A 23,099-nucleotide genomic window follows, 5' to 3' on the forward strand; every position below is an offset into this window, starting at 1 on the left:
TTTTAATTACTTTTGTACTGACATTTAAAATAAAACAAATTCATAGGAGTCACAAAGGGGCAGCACAGTGCTTCACTGGCCAGTGTTGCTGCTTCATGGATCCAATGTCCTCATTTGAAATTTTGCAAAAATGTTAGAAATGTTTTCTTGGCATAGAGAGCCATAAGACAATTTTCCACCACAGGATATTTTTCAGGAACAGGGACTTTTTAGAAACTCATTGCAGGAACTCAGGCCATTTGTAGTTGCTGGTAAGCAGTTCCCAGTACTTTTTTTAGCTCCTACACCAGGGTATGTACTTTTTGTTTAACCAGGAACTATTGTAAGTGGGACTCGGGCAATGAATTGTGTTGATTGTTTGTTCGCAAACAAATATGTTAGTAGTTTGGACTTTGGGGAGTTATTAGAGAAGATGGAGTGCATCAAAGCAATAATCTCCCCCGTGCAGTCACAATCAATTTGAATGGCATCACTCTTCTTTGCACATCACATATTTTACATGAAGATTATAGTTCCTGTTGTGTGGTGGGAACGCAACAAGCAGAAGTGGGCAGGGACCACAAGTGGCCCAGGGCTTACATTGTACAGGAACTCATTGCCTCCAGAAAAGAAAGTTCCTATGGTGGGACAGTGCCTGTTGATACATGGAATACATCATCAAGCAGTGTGGTAGACAGCATTATTTTGGGGACCTTCAATTCTTGACTGATATTTTATGTAAATTAGGTGAATAGGTATGGACAAGGTATGCTCAGAACAAAATTGTTCTGATTTGTGTAACTGCAAAGGTTAAATTCTTCTTAATTAATAGTTACTATATTTTTCGCTCCATAAGACGCAATTTTTTTTCCCGAAAAGTGGGTGGAAATGTCTGTGCGTGTTATGGAGCAAATATTGCATCACAGACCATGATGAGTATTACCTGACAAAAGTCGATATCCAGGGGTAGAGGGTGACAATCAGCTGTTAATAGTGACAAAACTTACTGTTACGTTACAGGCATTCCCTCTCTGCTTGGAGGAATGTTAGACTCATTGACTTGGCATCTAATCTTTATGTGTGCGTGAGTTACGAAATGTAAACAAGGGCAAGATGGCATCAACATCTCACGAGGGAGCAAAGCGAGTGCAGAAAACAAAATACTCAGCAGACGATGCTTTGCACATTATCGCTGAGTCGGACTCTGATTTTTCAGAATCTGATTTTGTTGAGAGTGATCAGGAGATTGAGCAAGAGAGTGAGGAACTGGCATCAGCTGATCGGACACCAGCCGATGCCACCCCAGCTAATTGGCTGCCAGCTGATTGCATTCGCGCAGCCGATGCACCTACGGCAAGGTTCGTGTGGGAGGAATACCCAGACATTGATCCGTGGGAGCCAAACTGGCTAACGGACTTCACAAGACAGCATGGCTTGCTGTTGGACACAACAGATTACCAGCCGCTGGACTACTTCAGGCTGTTCTTTCCTGAGGCTGCCTTTCAGCTACTGTCAGGTGAGACAAACAGGTATGCAGAGCAATTTTTTGAATCACGGGCTGCGCTTGCACTGCATTCTCATTTTTCAAAGTGGAAACCCACAAAAAAAGACGAGATGAAGGGCTTTGTGGCATTACAAATAGAGATGGGACTAGATTGGCAATATAACTTCAGGGAGCATTAGTCCAAACGTGCTTTGTCCCTTGGTGGCTTTGTACAGGTTATGCCGCGTAATAGGTACATGCTCCTGCAAAGTGATTGTGAGCAACTGAGCTTCAAAAAATTCTGACACTAGCGATGAGGAGTTCTTAGGGTTTCCAGAAAACTGGAAGAGTGCTTGAACCTTAAAGTCTCTCCTCATTTGTTAATAACAGTGATGATGGTTCTTAATACTGCCGTTGACTTTACATGGTTGAAATATCATTCTGCTATATTTTATTAAATATATTAGTACACCATTTGGTTCAGAATATTTTTTTCTTGTTTTCCTCCTCTAAACCTAGGAGCGTCTTATGGTCAGGTGCGTCTTATGGAGTGAAAAATACTGTAATTCTCTTTTCTCCCATATGCATATTAGGTTCATGGGTATGTGTCCCTTCCAGGTTTTTTTTTTTGACTTCTGATGATGCTTCTGGAATAGTCTTCAGCTCCTTGTTCCCCTACAATGAAATAATATGACTGTGAAAACGGATTGAAGGATTAAGAGTGGCTAAATCATTTACGTATATTGATATGTGTCTACCAGAGTACATTACGCGTAAAGCACCTTGATAAAAGAAGCATTCTAGCATAAAGAGATTACTGCCAGAAGGGATCCTACTTTATTGGGCACATGGAGCAATGCCCTCAACCCCCTGAAAATTGCTCCAGGGGTGCTATACAATGGCTGACCCTGTGCTCGGACCCCCAGAGGTCATGCGAAAGAACAACTTCTACTCAGGGATTAAAAAGTATATATAAGAAAAAAAATAAAAACGACCAAGGTGTGTAGTTAAAGCAGAAACCTTGACAGCTTTTAAGAAGAATCTGGATGAGATACTGGGACAGCTTAACCAATAGCTAAACAAACAGGCTTGACAAATTGAATGGTCTCCTCTCATTTGTCAAATTTCTTATGTTCTTATGTAATTAACTTGTTAGTATTCCTATTGTAAAAAAATGGTATTGAGGGTGTTGTGATGATGGAGTTATATTGCTGATGACTCCCATATCCTTAGTACTGGATTTAAAGTCCCAGCCTGGCTGCTAGCTCGGTGGACAGTGCATGTTTTGTCATGCCTCAGTGTGTGCCTGTGTGTGTGTGTTTGTATCTGTGTGTGTGTGTGTGTGTGTGTGAGTGTACACATATCCAAAATACATACAGATTCGGTTAAATTGTGACTCTAACCCAGACTGTGGGTGTGGATTTCCTGTCTTCTGATGGTCCGGTGTTGTGCTTAAAGTTGGTTCCTGCCTTGCATCTGATGTTCGAATAGGTTTTGGCTACCCATAGTTCTGTAAATAAAAGGAGGATTCAGAAAGTGGAACGGATGAAAAAAACTGCCCCCTGTATTTGGGACCCTGAATCTGTTCATGTACTTAATGCATTCATTTTACTGTAAATTTTCATATAACCATTTTATTTCCTTATTCTTTCATATGTATTTTCATTACTGGCCTCAGTAAATACAAAAACAGCTATAAGAACATAAGTGAGTTTGATTAATCCATTCAGAAAACTGTGAACAGATGAAACTCTAAAATGCTCTTTCCTAATTATGTTTGAGAAGTAAAGAAATAAGTTGAAGAGAAAAGCAACTTCAAATCAGACTGCACATTACTCCAATTTCTCAATGACAGTATTGATGGTTCTTTATTTTATTTTTATTGTTTTTTTTTTTTTCTCTTTTCCATCAGGTTCAGTTGAAAACTGCCCTTTCAAGTCAGTACGTAATCCGAACTCAGCCAAATAATACCTGCCTTTCTACACTGGAGTGTGCAGCCATTGCTCTTTCAATTATGGAAAGAAATAGTTCTATAGTAGAGGTAGGTAAACTTATTTAAAAGATTACTTTTATTGAGAATATAGTATAAATTGGAAACAATTATTATTTTTGGGGGTTGTCCTTTTTGTTTTCTTTTGGAAGAACAGATCATTTTATTTTCTTTGCAACATTTGCGCTTACAAATGGCAACATTTGTAATTGGTACACAAATGCTTTAACACTACTTACATTAGGGTCATGTGTCCTAATTTTTATGTACAACACAGTCTCCTCCAGCTCAGCTTTAATTGTTTATAGATATTTATTAAAAGCTTTTGAATTGCAGGATACTTTCCTTCCTTTAATTATAAGAAATGGTATTGAAATGTTCAGCCATATCTCCATTCTCTCATTCTCATTCTCATTCTGAACCCTTGTGGAAAAAACCCTGAGAAAAACTCCAGTATAGTTAGTAATGCACAAGCTAAATAAGAAATTCACTGTACTTGGTACATGAGACAGTACTACTACTACTACTACTACTATTACTGGCTGCCATTTTCACTTTGCTAACACTGGATTACTATTTATCTCTTGCTTCTCAGTTTTAAAGCTGTTACAGTACTTATGTGAAAGATTAAACCACAGTATATAAAGCCTCAGACCTGAAACAATTTTCTTGTTAATGTAAACTTGTCACTTTCAGGTGCCTAAGGATTTCGTTTCATCATCACTTAATCACTCTGTCGGGATTAAAAACATAATGAATGAAATACACATGACAAGACTGTATCCTAAAATGGCCCTGGATGAGTGTCCTGTCTATTGTTGATTTCAGCTTCAAGCTTTAACCTCTGATGACATTTAGTTTGGAAATCATTCAAAACATTTGAGATGCAAACAAAAAAGAGTTCCGTTAAACATGGGTGAGGAAGCATTACTAGACTATGTTGTTCTAAGGGCGAGTTTCTACAAATGCAAATCATTTCTTGTACACTGAGAGTAAGATTTTTTATGAAATTATTAAATGTCAGGTTTGACTACCCCATAGGTATGTGACTATGAAGGATATTATCTTTTAATATTATTAATTAACAGCTGGTTACACCATTGCATTGGGCCTAATGAAGCCTACATATCAACAGGTATATTCTCCATGCAGACTGAAGAATATGGCAGAGTAGTACAATTCCTGTTACAAAGGTGTTTGCAGTGGGCAGCGTGAATGACTGCAGATGTGCTGCCCTCACATCTGTTATCATGAAGGTGTTTAGCTGACACAAAGTGAACGTCCTGTGTAATGTGTACCTGCATCCATGCCAGTTCAAATATGGAGCAGATTGGTGAAGGATCATTGGGCTTGATGACATATATTTTGAATCACCTAGCCCCAACATCCAGATATTTTTTAAGACAACAGCACTACTTTTAACAAAATTATACAAGGTGGCTCAAGGAAATGGGAAATTTTCAATTGAAATTCAATGAACGAATAAACACATTACAAAATACATTTAATGATGAAGTGTATTGTACAGGATATGCAATTAATGATGGTAATCAATATTCATTCAATATTCATTTTGTGCTTTGTAGAAAACATCGTGAAGGTGTTGTCCATTTCTCCGTACACATTCTAACAGCCTGTTGTGGAAATTCTACATTGCTTGACATAACATGTCAAGAGGAATGCCAGTGATTTCCTCTTCAATTCTCATTTTTAGTTCAACATTGTTTGCAAGACGTGTGTGGTACACTTGGCTTTTAAGATGTCCCCACAGAAAAAAAATCACAGACAGTGAGATCTGGGGATCTCTGAGGTCATGGAATGTCACCATTGCGTGAAATGATGCGCCTTCCAAACAAACGTCAAACAGCTGCCATCAATTGTCGGGCAGTATGCAAAGTTACTCCACCTGAGGACTTTTTTAAGGCTGAGCCTGTTTCTTTGAAATTACGCATCCATGTTTTATTCACATGAGCAGACGGGACACGATCATGACATCATAACTGGTAATGACGGTGAAATTTCCTTTGCGCAGCAGTCACACTATCACCATTTTTATAAAAGGCTTTCACAGCAAACACTCCTTGCACACCAACAACAACAATATTTAGTTATATAGCACATTTTCATACAACCAATGTAGCTCAAAGTGCTTTACATGATGAAGAAAGAGAAAAAAGACAAAATAAATAATTAAAATTAGGGAACACTAATTAACATAGAATAAAAGTAAGGTCCGATGGCCTGCCCCCTCTAGGCATTCTGCCTAACATAAATTATATTAATCAGTCCTCATTGTATCCAGGGTTCTCATGGAAGAACTTGATGATGACGGTCATGTGGACTTCTGGCCTTTAATCCATAAATGTAGGGACATCACGGTGCTTTGAATAGGTGGTGGTGGTGCAGATTGCCACCACAGAAAACTGGAAAAAGAACAGAAGAGAAAGTAGGGGTTAGTACAGATTTTGGAGCCACTATGAATAATAATGATAATTAATTGAATATACAGAGCATCAAGATTTAACTAAGTTATGATAAAGCCATGTTAAAGTAATGTGTTTTCAGCAGTGTTTTAAAGTGCTCCACAGTATTAGCCCGGCGAATTCCTACTGGCAGGCTGTTCCAGATTTTAGGTGCATAACAGCAGAAGGCCGCCTCACCACTTCTTTTAGGTTTAGCTCTTGGAATTCTGAGTAGACACTCATTTGAAGATCTAAGGTTACGATTTGGAGTGTAACGTGTAAAACATTCCAAAATATGAGATGGAGTGAGATTATTTAAGGCTTTGTTAACGATAAGCACTATTTTAAAGTCAATTCTAAATGGCACAGGTAACCAGTGTAGTGACATCAAAACTGGGGTGATGTGCTCGGATTTTCTTTTCCGAGTTAAGATTCTAGCAGCTGCATTCTGCACTAGTTGCAATCGATTGATGTCTTTTTTTGGTAGTCCTGAGAGGAGTGCATTTTAGCAATCTAGCTGAATGAAAACAAAAATGTGAACTAATTTTTCAGCATCTTCCAATGTTATAAGAGGTCTAACTTTTGCTATATTTCTTAAGTTAAAAAATGCTGTCCTAGTAATCTGATTAATATGTGATTTAAAATTCAGGTCATAGTCAATAGTTACCCCTAAATTCTTTACCTCTGTCTTGACTTTTAATCCTAATGCATCAAGTTTATTTCTAATAACATCATTATATCCTTTATTGCCAATCACTAAGTTTTCTCTCTATTTAGTTTTGAGAAAATTACTACTCATCCATTCAGAAACACAAGTAAGACATTGTGTCAGTGAATCAACAGAGTCGGGGTCATCAGGTGCTATTGATAAGTACAGGTGCGTGTCATCAGCATAGCTGTGGTAGCTCATGTTATGCCCCAAGATAATCTGACCTAATGGAAGCATGTAAATCGAAAAGAGCAGCGGACCCAGGATAGAGCCTTGTGGAACACCATACAGAATATCATGTGTCTTTGAAATATAATTACTACAACTAACAAAGAATTTTATGCCTGCCAGGTAGGATTCAAACCAACTTAAGACACTACCAGAGCATTGACTAAGGCGATTTCTAAGAATATTGTGATCAATGGTATCAAATGCGGCACTCAGATCTAAGAGGATGAGAACAGATAAATGGCCTCTGTCTGCATTTGCAGAGAGAGTTTCCCCCAAACCACAATTACAGCAGTGCAGGTGAGCAGAGAGCTGAGGAGACTTTGTGCCAGCAAAGCAGTGGGTCCAGATGGAGTATCGCCACGACTGTTGAAGGCCTGTGTGTTGGAGCTGGGGAGTCCTCTACAGCACATCTTCAACCTGAGCCTGGAACAGGGTAGAGTCCCGAGGCTTTGGAAAACATCTTGCATCACCCCCATCCCAAAGATATCATGTCCTAGTGAGCTGAACGACTTCCGCCCTTTTGCTCTGACGTCACATGTGATGAAGACCATGGAGCGGCTGCTGCTTCACCACCTAAGGCCACAGGTCTGCCACGCCCTCGACCCTCTGCAGTTCGCATACCAGGAGAAGGTAGGAGAGGAGAATGCCATCATCTACATGCTACACCAATCCCTCTCCCACTTGGACAGAGGCAATGGTGCTGTAAGAATTATGTTTCTAGACTTCTCTAGCGCCTTCAACACCATCCAACCTATGCTCCTTAGGGACAAGCTGACAGAGATGGGAGTAGATTCATACCTGGTGGCATGGATCGTGGACTATCTTACAGACAGACCTCAGTATGTGCGTCTTGGGAACTGCAGGTCTGACATTGTGGTCAGCAACACAGGAGCACCGCAGGGGACTGTACTTTCTCCAGTCCTGTTCAGCCTATATACATCGGACTTCCAATACAACTCGGAGTCCTGCCACATGCAAAAGTTCGCTGACGACACTGCTATCATGGGCTGCATCAGGAGTGGGCAGGAGGAGGAGTATAGGGACCTAATCAAGGACTTTGTTAAATGGTGCGACTCAAACCACCTACAACTGAACACCAGCAAAACCAAGGAGCTGGTGGTGGATTTTAGGAGGACCAGGCCCCTCATGGACCCCGTGATCATCAGAGGTGACTGTGTGCAGAGGGTGCAAACCTATAAATACCTGGGATTGCAGCTGGATGATAAATTGGACTGGACTGCCAATACTGATGCTCTGTGTAAGAAAGGACAGAGCCGACTATACTTCCTTAGAAGGCTTGCGTCCTTCAGCATCTGCAATAAGATGCTGTAGATGTTCTATCAGATGGTTGTGGCGAGCGCCCTCTTCTATGCAGTGATGTGCTGGGGAAGCAGTATAAACAAGAGGGACGCCTCACGCCTGGACAAACTGGTGAGGAAGGCAGGCTCTATTGTAGGCACGGAGCTGAACAGTTTGACATCTGTGGCAGAGCGACGGGCACTGAGCAGGCTCCTGTCAATTATGGAGAATCCACTGCATCCACTAAACAGTATCATCTCCAGACAGAGGAGCAGCTTCAGCGACAGACTGCTGTCAATGTCCTGCTCCACTGACAGACTGAGGAGATCGTTCCTCCCACACACTATGCGACTCTTCAATTCCACCCGGGGGGGTAAATGTTAAAATTATACAAAGATATTGTCTGTTTACCTGCATTGTTATCACTCTTTAATTTAATATTGTTCTTTATCAGTATGCTGCTGCTGGAGTATGTGAATTTCCCCTTGGGATTAATAAAGTATCTATCTATCTATCTATCTATCTATCTATCTATCTATCTATCTATCTATCTATCTATCTATCTATCTATCTATCTATCTATCTATCTATCTATCTATCTATCTATCTATCTATCTATCTATCTATCTATCTATCTATCTATCTATCTATCTATCATTTACCCACAAGTCATTTACTACTTTAACGAGTGCAGTTTCTATACTGTGATTTGTTCTGAAACCCGACTGAAATTTATCAAGAATAGCATGTTTATTGAGGTGGTCATTTAACTGCATAATGACTGTCGTCTCTAGAATTTTACTTAAGAAAGGCAGGTTAGAAATAGGTGTAAAATTTTCAAATGCAGAGGAGTCGAGATTATTTTTCTTGAGTAGGGGTTTAACTACAGCAGTCTTAAGACAGTCTGGGAAGACCCCCGTATCTAATGACAAGTTTACTATGTCAAGAATACTGTCAATTAGCATGCCGATACTTCTTTGAAAAAATTTGTTGGTATTGGGTCAAGGACACAGGTGGAGGGTGTCAGTTGAGAAATTATTTTATATAAATCAGGCAAATCTATCCTGGTGAAAGAATTTAGTTTGTTTATAATGGAGTACCAGGGTTTAAGAGGATCAGTATTGGGGAGATGTACTATATTATTTCTAATATAATTAATTTTTTTATTAAAAAATACAGCAAAAGCCTCACAAGTTTCACTGGAAGTATTTTGGAGGCATTTTGTTGAGTGACCTGAGTTTAGCAGACAATCAATTGTAGAGAATAAGACTCTGGGATTATTAGCATTGTTATTTATAATTCTAGTGAAATAACAGCTCCTCTCAAGATGGACTATATTGTTGTATTCTGTTATTTTATCCTTCAGTATCACATATTGGATAATCAGTTTAGTTTTTCTCCATTTACGCTCAGCTCCATTATAATTAATTGCAAGGCGTTCTAAACGAGGTCGCATTGGTCCAAAACAACTGCCAATGCCCCAGGGTCGCCAACAACTACTTCCAAAATTTCCCATTTCCCTGCGCCACCCAATATTGATAAAATGGCTACCAGCTAATCCTTGTATTATTAGTTATTGGATTTTCTGTCTGATAGGAAATAAGTATATGTTGTCATGAAGGGAACCCATGTCAGTTTTGTTGGCCACCTTGCTTGGTATAATGTCTCATGGGAGAGGAAATAACACCAGAATTATATCAAGTGTTAGTAAACCTAATCAAATCATTACAAATTAAAGAACTTGAACCATTTTTTTACTTTATTGTGCCTGTTTTGAAAATGTAAGAAGATGATGGGAAAAAAGAAAAAGAGTTTTATGTGCCTTATTATTAGAAGCTGATTAAAATATACATGACCTACAGCATTAATCAGTATGGAAATGTAATCAACAGTATCAATGTACTTTTAATGTAATGCTAATCAATAATATAAGTTTGCTTAAGGGTTATATAAAATTAAATGATCTGACTAAAAGTACAGAAGCGCTTTCCTCACAAAAGAATAAAAGGAAATTTCTCAGCACAGATTTGAGTAAATGTGAAAAAACGATTTAAAAAATGTAAAAAAAAAGACCAAAGGTATGCTATAAAATGTTAGCTAGGGAACATTGATTGAGTAAGAGGACAAGTGTTGAGAGCAATAAAATTATGGGACATATTCTTTTCTTGCTTATGTTTGATTGTGTCATTAGAGGAACGTTTTGCTGCTTTGATTGATTAAATAGATAAAAATGTCACTTTAATTACTGTAAACTCAGCTGAACAAGCACTTTTTTACTGTATCTGGTGTGTGCTTTAAAAAATTAACAGAAAGTATTTTAATATTGGTCTGCACTTATAATTCTCCTGGATATTAACTTAAGGATTTGAATGAGGTGTAAGCGCAGCATTATGGAGTAAAGTTCAAAATTAAGGATTAATAGGTAAATACAGTGCATACTGAAAGTATTCACTCCGCATCACTTTTTCCACATTTTGTTATGTTACAGCCTTATTCCAAAATGGATTCAATTCATTTTTTTCCTCAGAATTCTACACACAACACCCCATAATGACAACATGAAAAACGTTTTTGCAAATTTATTAAAAATAAAAAAATTGAGAAAGCACATGTACATAAGTATTCACAGCCTTTGCCATGAAGCTCAAAATTGAGCTCAGGTGCATCCTGTTTCCCCTGATCATCCTTGAGATGTTTCTGTAGCTTAATTGGAGTCCACCTGTAGTAAATACAGTTGGTTGGACATGATTTGGAAAGGCACACACCTGTCTATATAAGGTCCCACAGTTGACAGTTCATGTCAGAGCACAAACCAAGCATGAAGTCAAAGGAATTGTATGTAGACTTCCGAGACAGGATTGTCTCGAGGCACATAGCTGGGGAAGGTTACAGAAAAATTTCTGCTGCTTTAAAGGTCCCAATGAGCACAGAGGCCTCCATCATCTGTAAGTGGAAGAAGTTCGAAACCACCAGGACTCTTCCTAGAGCTGGCTGGCCATCTAAACTGAGTGATTGGGGAAGAAGGGCCTTAGTCAGGGAGGTGACCAAGAACCCGATGGTCACTCTGTCAGAGCTCCAGAGGGCCTCTGTGGAGAGAGGAGAACCTTCCAGAATGACAACCATCTCTGCAGCAATCCACCATTCAGGCCTGTATGGTAGAGTGGCCAGACAGAAGCCACTCCTTAGTAAAAGGCACATGGCAGCCCGCCTGGAGTTTGCCAAAAGGCACCTGAAGGACTCTCAGACCATGAGAAAGAATCTTCTCTGGTCTGATGAGACAAAGATTGAACTCTTTGGTGTGAATGCCAGGTGTCACGTTTGGAAGAAGCCAGGCACTGCTCATCACCAGGCCAATACCATCCCTACAGTGAAGCATGGTGGTGGCAGCATCATGCTGTGGGGATGGTTTTCAGCGGCAGGAACTGGGAGACTAGTCAGGATAAAATGAAAGATGACTGCAGCAATGTACAGAGACATCCTGGATGAAAACCTGCTCCAGAGCGCTCTTGACCTCAGACTGACGCGACGGTCAATCTTTCAGCGGGACAACGTCCCTAAACACACAGCCAAGATATCAAAGGAGTGGCTTCAGGACAACTCTGTGAATGTCCTTGAGTGGCCCAGCCAGAGCCCAGACTTGAATCCGATTGAACATCTCTGGAGAGATCTTAAAATGGCTGTGCACCGACGCTTCCCATCCAACCTGATGGAGCTTGGGAGGTGCTGCAAAGAGGAATGGGCAAAACTGGCCAAGGATAGGTGTACCAAGCTTGTGGCATCATATTCAACAAGACTTGAGGCTGTAATTGCTGCCAAAGGTGCATCGACAAAGTATTGAGCAAAGGCTGTGAATACTTATGTACATGTGATTTCTCAGTTTTTTTATTTTTAATAAATTTGCAAAAACCTCAAGTAAACTTTTTTCACGTTGTCATTATGGGGTGTTGTGTGTAGAATTCTGAGGAAAAAAATGAATTTAATCCATTTTGGAATAAGGCTGTAACATAACAAAATGTGGAAAAAGTGATGCGCTGTGAATACTTTCCGGATGCACTGTAGACCACCACACCATCATGAGGTATTAGGAACCTGGATATACAGTACAAGGTGAGCCTTACATGCCCTAAGGCTGCTTTTGTGTCTAGACACAAATATTCACAAAAGAGAATTAGACAGCATCGAGCAAGATCAAAAGTGACTCACAAGTTGTGTGAATTAGGTGACAAAGCTCATCAGTGGCAGACAAAGAAAGTCTGTTGCAGGCCATAGAAGCCTATGTTGACCTTTTCTACCACTGTTGGTAGATCAAGGACCTGTGAGAGTGTTGGGCACTACTCTTAAAATTATAGGATGTCAGCTCCCCTTTATGGTTCTGGATTAAAACTAAATACTCAATGATCTAATCTGACTTGTCACTCTCAATCTCCTTCTATATTGTAAACAGCTTAGATCTATCAAGAATTGGACTAACGCATTCCATAACAGTTCTTCCCCTCAAGCTATGAAGTTGTATGATCGTGGAGTCTCCTGCATGCCACACCTTTGTTTTAGTTTGAATTTTCTGATGTAATTTGAAACATGGTTTTGATGAAGATGTCTTATGCTACATTCACATTGCAATTCTCAATACTCATATCCAATTTTTTTGTCTAGATGGGATTTGCCTTTCTTGACAGTTCACATTCATAAGTGTGAGTGATCCTCCTCTAACACTGATATGAACACATTTGTTCTCCAAAATGGCACGCAAGGGCACATTGATACGGTTGTGCACGATTCAACTGTGTGACTAACAACAAAAAAACAACCTATGGCATTAAAACCCACAGAATGGACGCGCTAGTAATTAGTGTATGTATTGCATGTTGCACTGGAGCATGGCAACCTGTACATGATTAAGTCGAGAAGGTGAAAAAAAAAAATGAACGTCTAGCTTTTGCATTTTTTGCAGCTATTGCTGGCACTGCTACACCAAGAGATGTGTGGGTATGAGAAAGGAGCCAGCGATGCTGGGACCAAGACAGTTGTCACAGCTCTAGTTCTCCTCCATTGTTGTTTTGCTGCACTACTGGTGCTGGCTGATGATGACAGCGCTCAGCCAATGCATATGGGCAAAATAAAGCACAAAAATTCCGATTCGACCGTTCTCATCTATGTCACATGGCCACGAATCAGAATAGTATCTGAGTTAGGACCACATGTAAAAGTGACTCAGGTCTGAAAAGATTGGATTTCTGTTTTCATATAGCCCTGAAAACATCAGATTTGTGTCACATTGTGGCAAAAAATTGGATCTGAGTCACTTCAGCCTGATAATGTGAATGTAGTCTTAAGCGTTTTTTGTGAGCTAATGGTGAGTTATTATTTTATGCTGTAAATCTGCATAATTTATTTGTATGAGTTTCACTAAATAATATTCCATGCCACTGTTTTTATTTTGGCAGTAATTTTAAATGAAATTAAGATAAATTTGTTGTCACATTAATCTGTGCACATTGTACCAATACTATTAATACTTCGATATGTTTTTATTGGTCCTGTAAAGTAATATTTAATTGTCATATGTACTGGGAATAATAAAAGAGATACAAATGAAAAAAGTTTCTAATGGAACAAAATTTGTTTCTACCAAAAAAATTGAGAAAAACTTCTGAAAAGCAAACTCTTTTCAAATTTGCAAGTGTAAGTACACTTTTTTCCACAGATGCCCTTTGATATTTGAGAATCAATAGAAGGTTACTTCACATTCATGAACTTAGAATTGGGCCCGTTTCATGAAAGTGCCCCGTAAGGATTTGCAGCCCGAGCTAATTTTGCTCCGCTTCCTTTGCCGGCTTCTCCTTAATTGTACTTTTACATTTAGACTTGAACATCACGAAACATGACAGAAGGCAGCGGTAACTGAATTACTTTGAAATTTGCTTTCATTATCAAAGACCAGTAAGGAAATAAAATGTGACCTTTCTTTTCCCAGTAGATTCTAAGTGCTATTTAAATTTGGAAAACTGAAAACGTATTTCTTTTTTCTTCTTGTATTTGCAGGTAATTTTAAAGCCACTTAGAGCTCTGTGTTCTTTCCAGCTTGAGCATGGCGCTCAGGTCCACCATAGTAAGGAGCACCTTCTGAAAGCTGGATTGTATGACAAGCCGATGCCAAGGAATAAACGCAAACTAAAGAGAATGGAGCTGCTAATAAACAACGAGAAAATTTGATAGCTTTTTTATTTCCCTTAATAATGTATTTATCATGTTTATGGTTGTTCATGTTCTGCATAATAACTAGAAGGAAACTTGCAAAATGCACTGGACTGAAATGCTAATGGCACAATTTGTACTGTACAATGCAGAAGAATTATGTAAAACTCAGTTCTTTTCAGATAAGTGACCAATGGCGTAGTTTACATACATGTAGATATGAAAAAATTACAATATTCCCATTACACCAATTTGTTATGGATTGATGGAAATATTTTGCTCAGTTTTGTACTCTACATTTTTATGATTTTTTTTTTTTGTACTCTAAACAACATATTTTTAATTCCACTTTTACAATTTCTATTTTTCACTGTAAAAAGGCAGGCCACAGTCATTATTAATATCAATAACCAGAGGGGCCACCTCCTGATTGGGACAGGCTGATTTAAAGATAATACTCTGTGGTACAATAAAGCCCACCAGGAATCAAATGCATAAGCCCACTTTGTGATATCCAAGTTGGTGACGCGTTATAGATAAATTCAAAGTGTGCACACTTAATAAACTTTTCAGATATGAAATTAGCATATATGAATTGTTTATTTGGTTTTTTTTTTTGCATTTCCTCTTAGGGAAGAAATAACACCTACAACTTTTATTAAGCACATCCTGGTTAAATGAGAACTGGCTGCTGTGTTTATTAGAAATAAAGTGTACTGTATAATCTATAAAAGTTAACTTGTGGTGATTTATACTCTGGCTTCAAAATTGTAATTATTCTCAGTTTAATTTAATTGTTGAGTATTTTAAGTACATATTATCAATAATATACATAAATAGTAATGTAACAAAATCCCAAAGACAAGATAAAGAGTTGGGGTACCTCCCCTATAAAACGATCTGAAGGCCAGATCAAAATAGGTGAAAGTGAAGTAGGTCACTTTAGCAGTGGAGGGTGGCACGGAGGTACAATGGTGACACTGCTGCCTCACAGTAAGGGACCAGGGTTAACATCCCGGTTTTCCTCATGGCTGTGCAGGTTTCCTCTGGGTGCTCCAGTTTTTTCCCATAGTCCAAAGACATGCAGGTTAGGTGAACTGGCAACACTAAATTGGCCTGTTTGTATTTGGTGTGTGTTCGCCCTGCGATGGACTGGCACCCTGTCCAAGGTTTGTTTCTGCGTTGTGCCCTATGCTAGATGGGTTAGGCTCCTCACCCCCATACCGTAACCCTGGTCTGGATTAAGTGGGTTACAAAATGACATGACATGACTTTTACAGAGAAGTTCTGTCTCTCTCAGACGCATATTTGTGGCTGAAAGATGACTTCCGGTCCTGTGTGATATTAAATCGTGGAAGAGGCGGAGGGAGCATGATGTCCAGTCTTTAGTCATCTTCCAGCCGCCCGTCATTAGATTTACAGGCAGAAAGGAAGAAGTTAGCAACTGCACCAGCATTTATTTGGGAGACACTGTTCTTCCCACTGTAGACCCATGAAAGTGTCCCCTAAGCACAGGTATCTGACAGTAATAATAAATATTCAATAACTACACCAGTCAGTATTAAGGAAATCTAATTTCTGTTGGTTTACAAATTAGAAGATGGAGAAGCAAAATCATATATCATATTTCAAGCCATTTGACCTTGAGAAAGGTGCTGTATAAATAAATTGTATTATTATTTATTATTATTATACAACTGTATGCTGCATAATGCCTGTTCAGGCAGCATCCAATTGCATATACGAGGTGAGATACAAAAATAACCGGACTGGGATTGTGGCTTTCCTGGAAAATGTCTGGAAGTTGGCCGGACGTGAATCATAGAACTATATCCCCTCCTACACGCCCTCTCAAACCGCAGACCAGCTAGGTGTATCCTGTGAATAGCCCAGTCAGTATTTGCACAACAATCGTTACACGAGTTACCGCTATAATGTCGGGTGAAAAAACCGAACAGCGAATCATCATCAAATTTCTCTTGAATTTTTTCTTTTTCCATAAAGCAGTTTTTGACTGACAAAAACATTCCTGTCCTCGATCATCCTCCCTATTCACCCGACTTAGCTCCCTGTGATTTTTACTTGTTTCCGAAAATCAAAAGTGACCTGAAGGGAACACATTTTTCTTCAATGGATGTAGTGAAGACAAAAACAGCAAGCCTGTTGAAGAGCCTCAAGCAAGAAGACTTCCAGCACTGTTTCAATCAATGGAAGATACGTATGGAGCGGTGTAGAGATCAGGAGGGGGAGTATATAGAAGGTGACAATGTTTAGAATGCTGTAATTCATCAATAAATATTTTTTTTTACCAATCTGGTTATTTTTGTGTCTCACCTCATATTTCAGTGGTCCCATAACAATATAGAGTTCAGAAATCCCAATCAGAGAATGGGATGTAGGAAACGTAACCAGACATAGCAAACACAACTGCTTCCCACATGCAACACGTGTATCTCATGTCTCTTGTATAATAACCTGTTTAGTTAGCCAATAAAAGCTGTCATTTTACTTCACTTCTCAATGTCTCTTGTATACAAAGCAATTGCACTGTTAGTACTGTACTGTACTTTCTGTCAGTATTTTAAGATGAACTTTCCCTACTTACAAGTAAAAAGTTTACTGTATAACAGTGTATGCTTTGACTCATTGGCAGCAGCACCCAGTCTCGTGTATTGCACATCTCTTGTAGCATTGTCTCACTGTATTTAGTCAAAACATATCCAATATAGCTTTGTTAAGTACTGTACACAATACGGTGTTTTCTTAGCATTCAAGTCACATAGCATCCTGTTTCATAGATTTTAAGCAGCACATACATATGTATGCTGCACATACAGCGGGGAAAATAAGTATTGAATGTGTCAACGTTTTTCTGAGTAAATATATTTCTAATGGAGCTATTGACATGAAATTTTCTCTAGATATCGGTAACATCCCAAGTAATCCACACATACAAAGAAATCAAAACAAATACGTCCATAAATTATGTGTAATAACATGAAATGACACAGGAAATAAGTACTGAACACATGAAGAGGTGAAGAAAGGCATGGAAAGCCAAGACTCCAGTTGAAATCTGTCAGTATTTAGAAAGCAATCCTGCCAACTATCAGTGCAAATTAATATCAGCTGGTTTAGTCCTAATTGATGGCCTATAAAAAGGTTTCTCATCACCAAGGTGACACACATGAGGCATTGCATGATGGGTAAAAGCAAAGAGCTCTCTATCATGACCTTCGCAACCTTATTGTTGCACAACATACTGATGGCGTTGGTTACAGACGTATTTCTAAACTTCTGAATGTTCCTGTGAGCACCGTTGGGGCCATAATCTGGAAGTGGAAAGAACATCATTTCACCATAAACCAGCCTCGCTGAGGTGCTCCTCGCCAGATTTCTGACAGAGGAATCAAAAAAATAATCATAAGAGTTGCCCTAGAGCCAAGAACCACTCGCGGAGAGCTTCAGAAACACCTGGAATTAGCAGGTACAGTTGTTTCAAAGAAAACAATAAATATGCACTCAACTGCCATGGCCTCTATGCACACTCACCACGCACTGCTGAAGAAAAACCATGTTGAAGTTCATTTAAAGTTTGCTGCACAACATTTGGACAAGCCAATGAAATACTGGGAGAACATAGTCTGATCAGATGAGACCAAAATTGAACTCTTTGGATGTCAGTGTACACACACTATGTTTAGAGGAGAAATGGCACTGCACATCACCCCAAAAACACCCCAAAATACTGGCAGACTTCATATAATTGAAGGAAGGTTGAATGAAGACATGTACCGGGACATTGTTGATAAGAATCTGCTGCCATCTACCAGGATGCTGAAGATGAAATGAGGGTGGACCTTTCAGCAAGACAATGACCCCAAACACACAGTTAAGGAAACTCTCAATTGGTTTCACAGAAAGAAAATAAAGCTGCTAGAATGGCCCAGTCAGTCACCTGACTTGAATCCAATTGAAAATCTATGGAAAGAACAGAACCTTCAAGATTTGAAGACAGTTTGTGTAGAAGAATGGGCCAAAATCACACCTGAGCAATGCATGCGATTAGTTTCTCCATACAGGAGGCATCTTGAAGCTGTCATTACCAACAAAGGCTCTTCTACTAAGTATTAAAATAAATTTCAGTAAGCATGTTCAATTCTTATTCCCTGTGACATTCCACTTTATTACTCATAATTTTTGATTTCTTTGTATGTGTGGATTACTTGGGTTGTTATCAGCATCTGGTAAAAATTTCATGTCAATAGCCCCATTAGAAATATATTTACTGAGGAAAACATTGACGCTTTCAATACTTATTTTCCCTGCTGTATATATATATATATATATATATATATATATATTTACGTTTCCCCAGGGCTAGCGTAGCCCCACACTTGAGCCCAACACACCCTTAGAGAGACAGGCAGGAAAATTAATTAGCACCATAAATATGTTTTTATTTTTTCTAAAAAGTGGAGCAAATGTTTCACTAGCCTGTACGGGTTGCCTCAACAGTTGATGCTTACCTAACCAAGAGTGGTATCTAGACCTCCTTTTTCCAGCAAGTTGAGGATTCTACATCTCTAAAGCTCCTGCCAAACAAGCCCCAACAATCAGTATGGCCTCAGGGTCACTAAGATGTCTTCATGGTGTGGTACAAGATCTTTAGAATACGCCACCTCCAATGTGCATGGACACAGTAATGTCTTATTACCAACCAGTAACGGAGCGAAGACACTTGACTTGAACATTCATAGTTTTCATCCTCTTTCTCTGTATGTTTAGCATTCGTTTGCTCAGATGTTGATGCGCATCCTGAGCAGCTCTTCTTTTCTCCTCCCTAGCGGCCCACTTCTTCTCTTCTTTCGTTGGCATCTTTTCACGTTAAAACTGATTAAGTCAGTGTTTGAGTTGCAATTACTTACTACGTTTTCTTTAATTTTTCACTTAAGCTGGCACTTAAGTCTTCAATCTGCCTCAAGAATGATTTAAGATATGAAGAGGTAGGGGATGTGATGGTGAAGGTGGTAGGGATGAGAACGGCGCCCGTATGCATGCATCGCATGGCCGCCCTGCTGACCACTGCAGAAAGTTGATTCTACAATAAAATCAAATAAAAATAAAAAGAGGAATAACCTTGGAGGTCAATCATCACCCCAAAAGCAGATAGTAGACGTCACGTAGTATACAGTAAGTGTACCAAATTTCAGGTCAATAGGTCAAACGGTTTGCGAGCTACAGGTGATTTAAAATCCTGGACAGACAAACAGACAGCCACGGTAGCGTATTATATAAGAAGGTTAATTGTTATAACATTCAACTGCTTTGCCGATGCAAGTTCCCACCTTTTACAAACACACAATAGCAAGAGAAGAAATACGCAAAGCCAATGAAAAACAAAGGAAAACCTGTTAAGTATGCGACACTTAATAAACAATACATTTTAATCCCCTCATAAACATTGTAACTGATTCCACCACAGGCAATGAATACCTGGAATAGAAGCCTGCTAAAGTCAGCGCCAGCATGGCAAGTTACCAATTTAAGTGAAATCCCTCTCTGCATTAAGCAAAGTTTGCAAGAGGAGAAGATTATGGGGTTTCTTTTATTGTCAGTCTAACACCTACACTTGACATACAAGACGACAGGTGTGATAGATTAAATGAAGTACTGTATCTAGTAAAGACGCTTTTACGAGAGTTTAAAATACATCTGAACGTCGTGGAGTACCACAGCTGTTATCAAAAAAGCACTTCTGTCTTGACCTGAACAGTTGTACTCCTTCTGTTTTTCTCATCGTTATTTTTTCACTCTTGCTATTAACTCTTTGACATAAAATATCTTATCATTTTTGATATACTGCTTCAGTCACTTCACATTTTGCACATGCAAGAGGTAAAAGCCTTAAAAAAATAAAATAAAAAAGGATACGCCTGGTCTAAAATCAGAGTGGTACTGCGGCACCACAGTTAGCACTGATGCCTCACAGCTCCAGGAGACTGGATTTGAATCCTGGGATCTCTCTTGTCTGCACCCACCCTGAAAATGTGTGTGTGTGACTTGAAGTCAGGCCACTATGACAGTGTGTGCCCTAAGATGGACCCTTCCAGAGACGGTTCCCGTCTTGCGCCTGACCGTGAATGACGACTGGTTCAAAATTGTGCATTTTTCTGGTGCTGTTTTTCTATTACTGCTGTGGGTTGGCACCCTGCCCGGGATTGGTTCCTGCCTTGTGCCCTGTGTTGGCTGGGATTGGCTCCAGCAGACCCCCGTGACCCTGTGTTCGGATTCAGCGGGTTGGAAAATGAATGGATGGATGTTTTTCTATTAATAAGTAAAGCTGTTCTATGCTGTTAATTACAGTCGCACCTTATAGAGTTAATGATTTATTGCATTTATTCCTATTCACTGAAAACAGCACATGCTATGTAAATAACAAATAAGCCGTTATCTGCGCCGCACAGAAAAGCAGAACTGATTTGAAGCCTCTTCTCTTATTTAGTTTCTGTTTGTTTACTTTGAGTAAATGAAAGCATTTTGTGCCTTCAGTTTTGCTGGTTGACTTCAATGGTAGGTATTTCTGGAATTTAATCCGCACAAATAATTCATTCTTTAAAAAAAAGTGGAGATACAGGTTGGCAGTATGTAAAAAATTCTACAGCATTAACGTTATTTATTCATTAAAAAAGCAAAATATTTTAACAGCAAACAATTCTAAAAGTGTATAATAGCAAAAAAAAAAAAAAAGTTATTTTTCGGTTTTACTTTATGTATAAATTCAATGAAAAGTGCAGGCTAAGTTCCCAACACTTCCTACACAACATATTTGGCAAACAACAAATCAGAAGAACGTTTTTTGCTAAAAGTTATTATTGTGTTAGTTATGAAATGAATATCAGACTTGTTTAATTACCTCTCCATTTTCCGAACCTGCTGTTTTGTTATTGGGCTGCTGGAGATTCTGGAGCCTGTCCCAACAGCATCAGACACAAGGCAGGTCCATGACTTGGATGGAGAGCAGTCAGGCCTACACACTCACACAGGAAAAAAAATAGGACCACCAATTAAAGTCACCTGCATATGTTGGGAATGTGCAAGAAGACAAACAGAAAATGTACAGCACACGTACGCACACTCATATATGTACAGTATGTACAGTGCCCTCAGTAATGTTGGGGACAAAGACACTTTTTTTCGTTGATTTACCCCTCTGCTCCACAGTTTAAAATTACAAATCAAACAACTAAAGTGCACATTGCAGACTTCAATTCAAGGGGATTTGCATACATTTCAGTTACACCCTGTAGAAATGACAACACTGACAACACAGGAGTCCAAAATGCCTGCTCTGATGAGTCTGGATTTCTGCTGGAACATTCAGATGGTATGGTCAGAATTTGGTGTCAACAACATGAAAGCATGGATCCATCCTGCCTTGTATTAATGGTTCAGGCTGGAGGTGGTGATGGAATGGTGTGGAGGATATTTTCTTGTCACACTTTGGGCCCTTCAGTACCAACTGAGCATTGTTTAAATGCCACAGTATACCTGAGTATTGTTGCTGACCTTGTCCATCCCTTTATGACCGCAGTATACTCATCTTCTGATATCTACTTACAGCAGGATAACACGCCATGTCACAAAGCTCAGATCACCTCAAACTGATTTCTTGAACATGACAATGAGTTCACTGTACTCAAATGGCCTCCAAAGTCACCAAATCTCAATCTAATAGGGCACCTTTGGGATTTGGTGGAACAGGAGATTTGCATCATGGATGTGCAGCCGACAAATCTGCAGCAAATGTGTGATACTATAATGTCAATATGGACCAAAATCCCTGAGGAATGTTTCCAGCACCTTGTTGAATGTATGCCACAAGGAATTACAGCAGGTTTGACGTCATTGGGCTCGTGACCGGAAGGGGCGTCTTCTGGACTGGAAGTGATGTTGTGGAGGTCTTGACTAAAAGTGACATCATGGGAAGCAGGCAGAATTTCCCGTAATGGGTCTGCAGTGGAAAAAGAGAAAGCATCAGTGCACCGCGCCAGCCTCTGGTCTGGTGTGGAATTACCTTCCTTCAAGCCCTTTAGCTGCCCCCCATGCACATGTGTGTGACAATATATACTGCTTCAAAAAATTAAAGGAACAGAGTATATCATCAGAGTATATCATCAAGTCAATGAAACTTCTGGGATATTGATCTGGTCAGTTGAGTAGCAGAGGGGGTTGTTAATCAGTTTCAGCTGCTTTGCTGTTAATGAAATTAAAAACAGGTGCACCTTAGAGGGGCAACAATGAGACGACCCCCAAAACAGGAATGGTTTAACAGGTGGAGGCCACTGACATTTTTCCCTCCTCATCTTTTCTGACTGTTTCTTCACTAGTTTTGCATTTGGCTACGGTCAGTGTCACTACTGGTAGCATGAGGCGATACCTGGACCCTGCAGAGGTTGCACAGGTAGTCCAAATTCTCCAGGATGGCTCATCAATACGTGCCATTGCCAGAAGGTTTGCTGTGTCTTCCAGCACAGTCTCAAGGGCATGGAGGAGATTCCAGGAGAAGGCAGTTACTTTAGGAGAGCTACACAGGGCCATCGAAGGACCTTAACCCATCAGCAGGACCGGTATGTGCTCCTTTGGGCAAGGAGGAACAGGATGAGCACTGGCAGACCCTACAAAATGACGTCCAGCAGGCCACTGGTGTGAATGTCTCTGATCATACAATCAGAAACAGACTTCATGAGG

The 23,099-nt window shown here is 39.5% G+C and overlaps 1 protein-coding gene across 1 annotated transcript in view; it reads left to right on the top strand.

The window, feature by feature from the left end:
* Positions 1 to 15,003, top strand: part of dtwd2 (DTW domain containing 2) — a 395,350-nt gene extending 380,347 nt beyond the window's left edge. Inside the window, exons 5-6 of the mRNA XM_028805260.2 lie at positions 3,375 to 3,503; positions 14,196 to 15,003. Coding sequence (XP_028661093.1) covers positions 3,375 to 3,503; positions 14,196 to 14,366 — 300 coding nt within the window. The 3' untranslated portion in view covers positions 14,367 to 15,003. The remainder of the gene's footprint in view (positions 1 to 3,374; positions 3,504 to 14,195) is intronic.
* Positions 15,004 to 23,099: the final 8,096 nt, after the last annotated feature.

The sequence above is a fragment of the Erpetoichthys calabaricus genome, chromosome 7 (genome assembly GCF_900747795.2).
Source record: "Erpetoichthys calabaricus chromosome 7, fErpCal1.3, whole genome shotgun sequence".
NCBI classification, from domain to species: domain Eukaryota; kingdom Metazoa; phylum Chordata; class Cladistia; order Polypteriformes; family Polypteridae; genus Erpetoichthys; species Erpetoichthys calabaricus.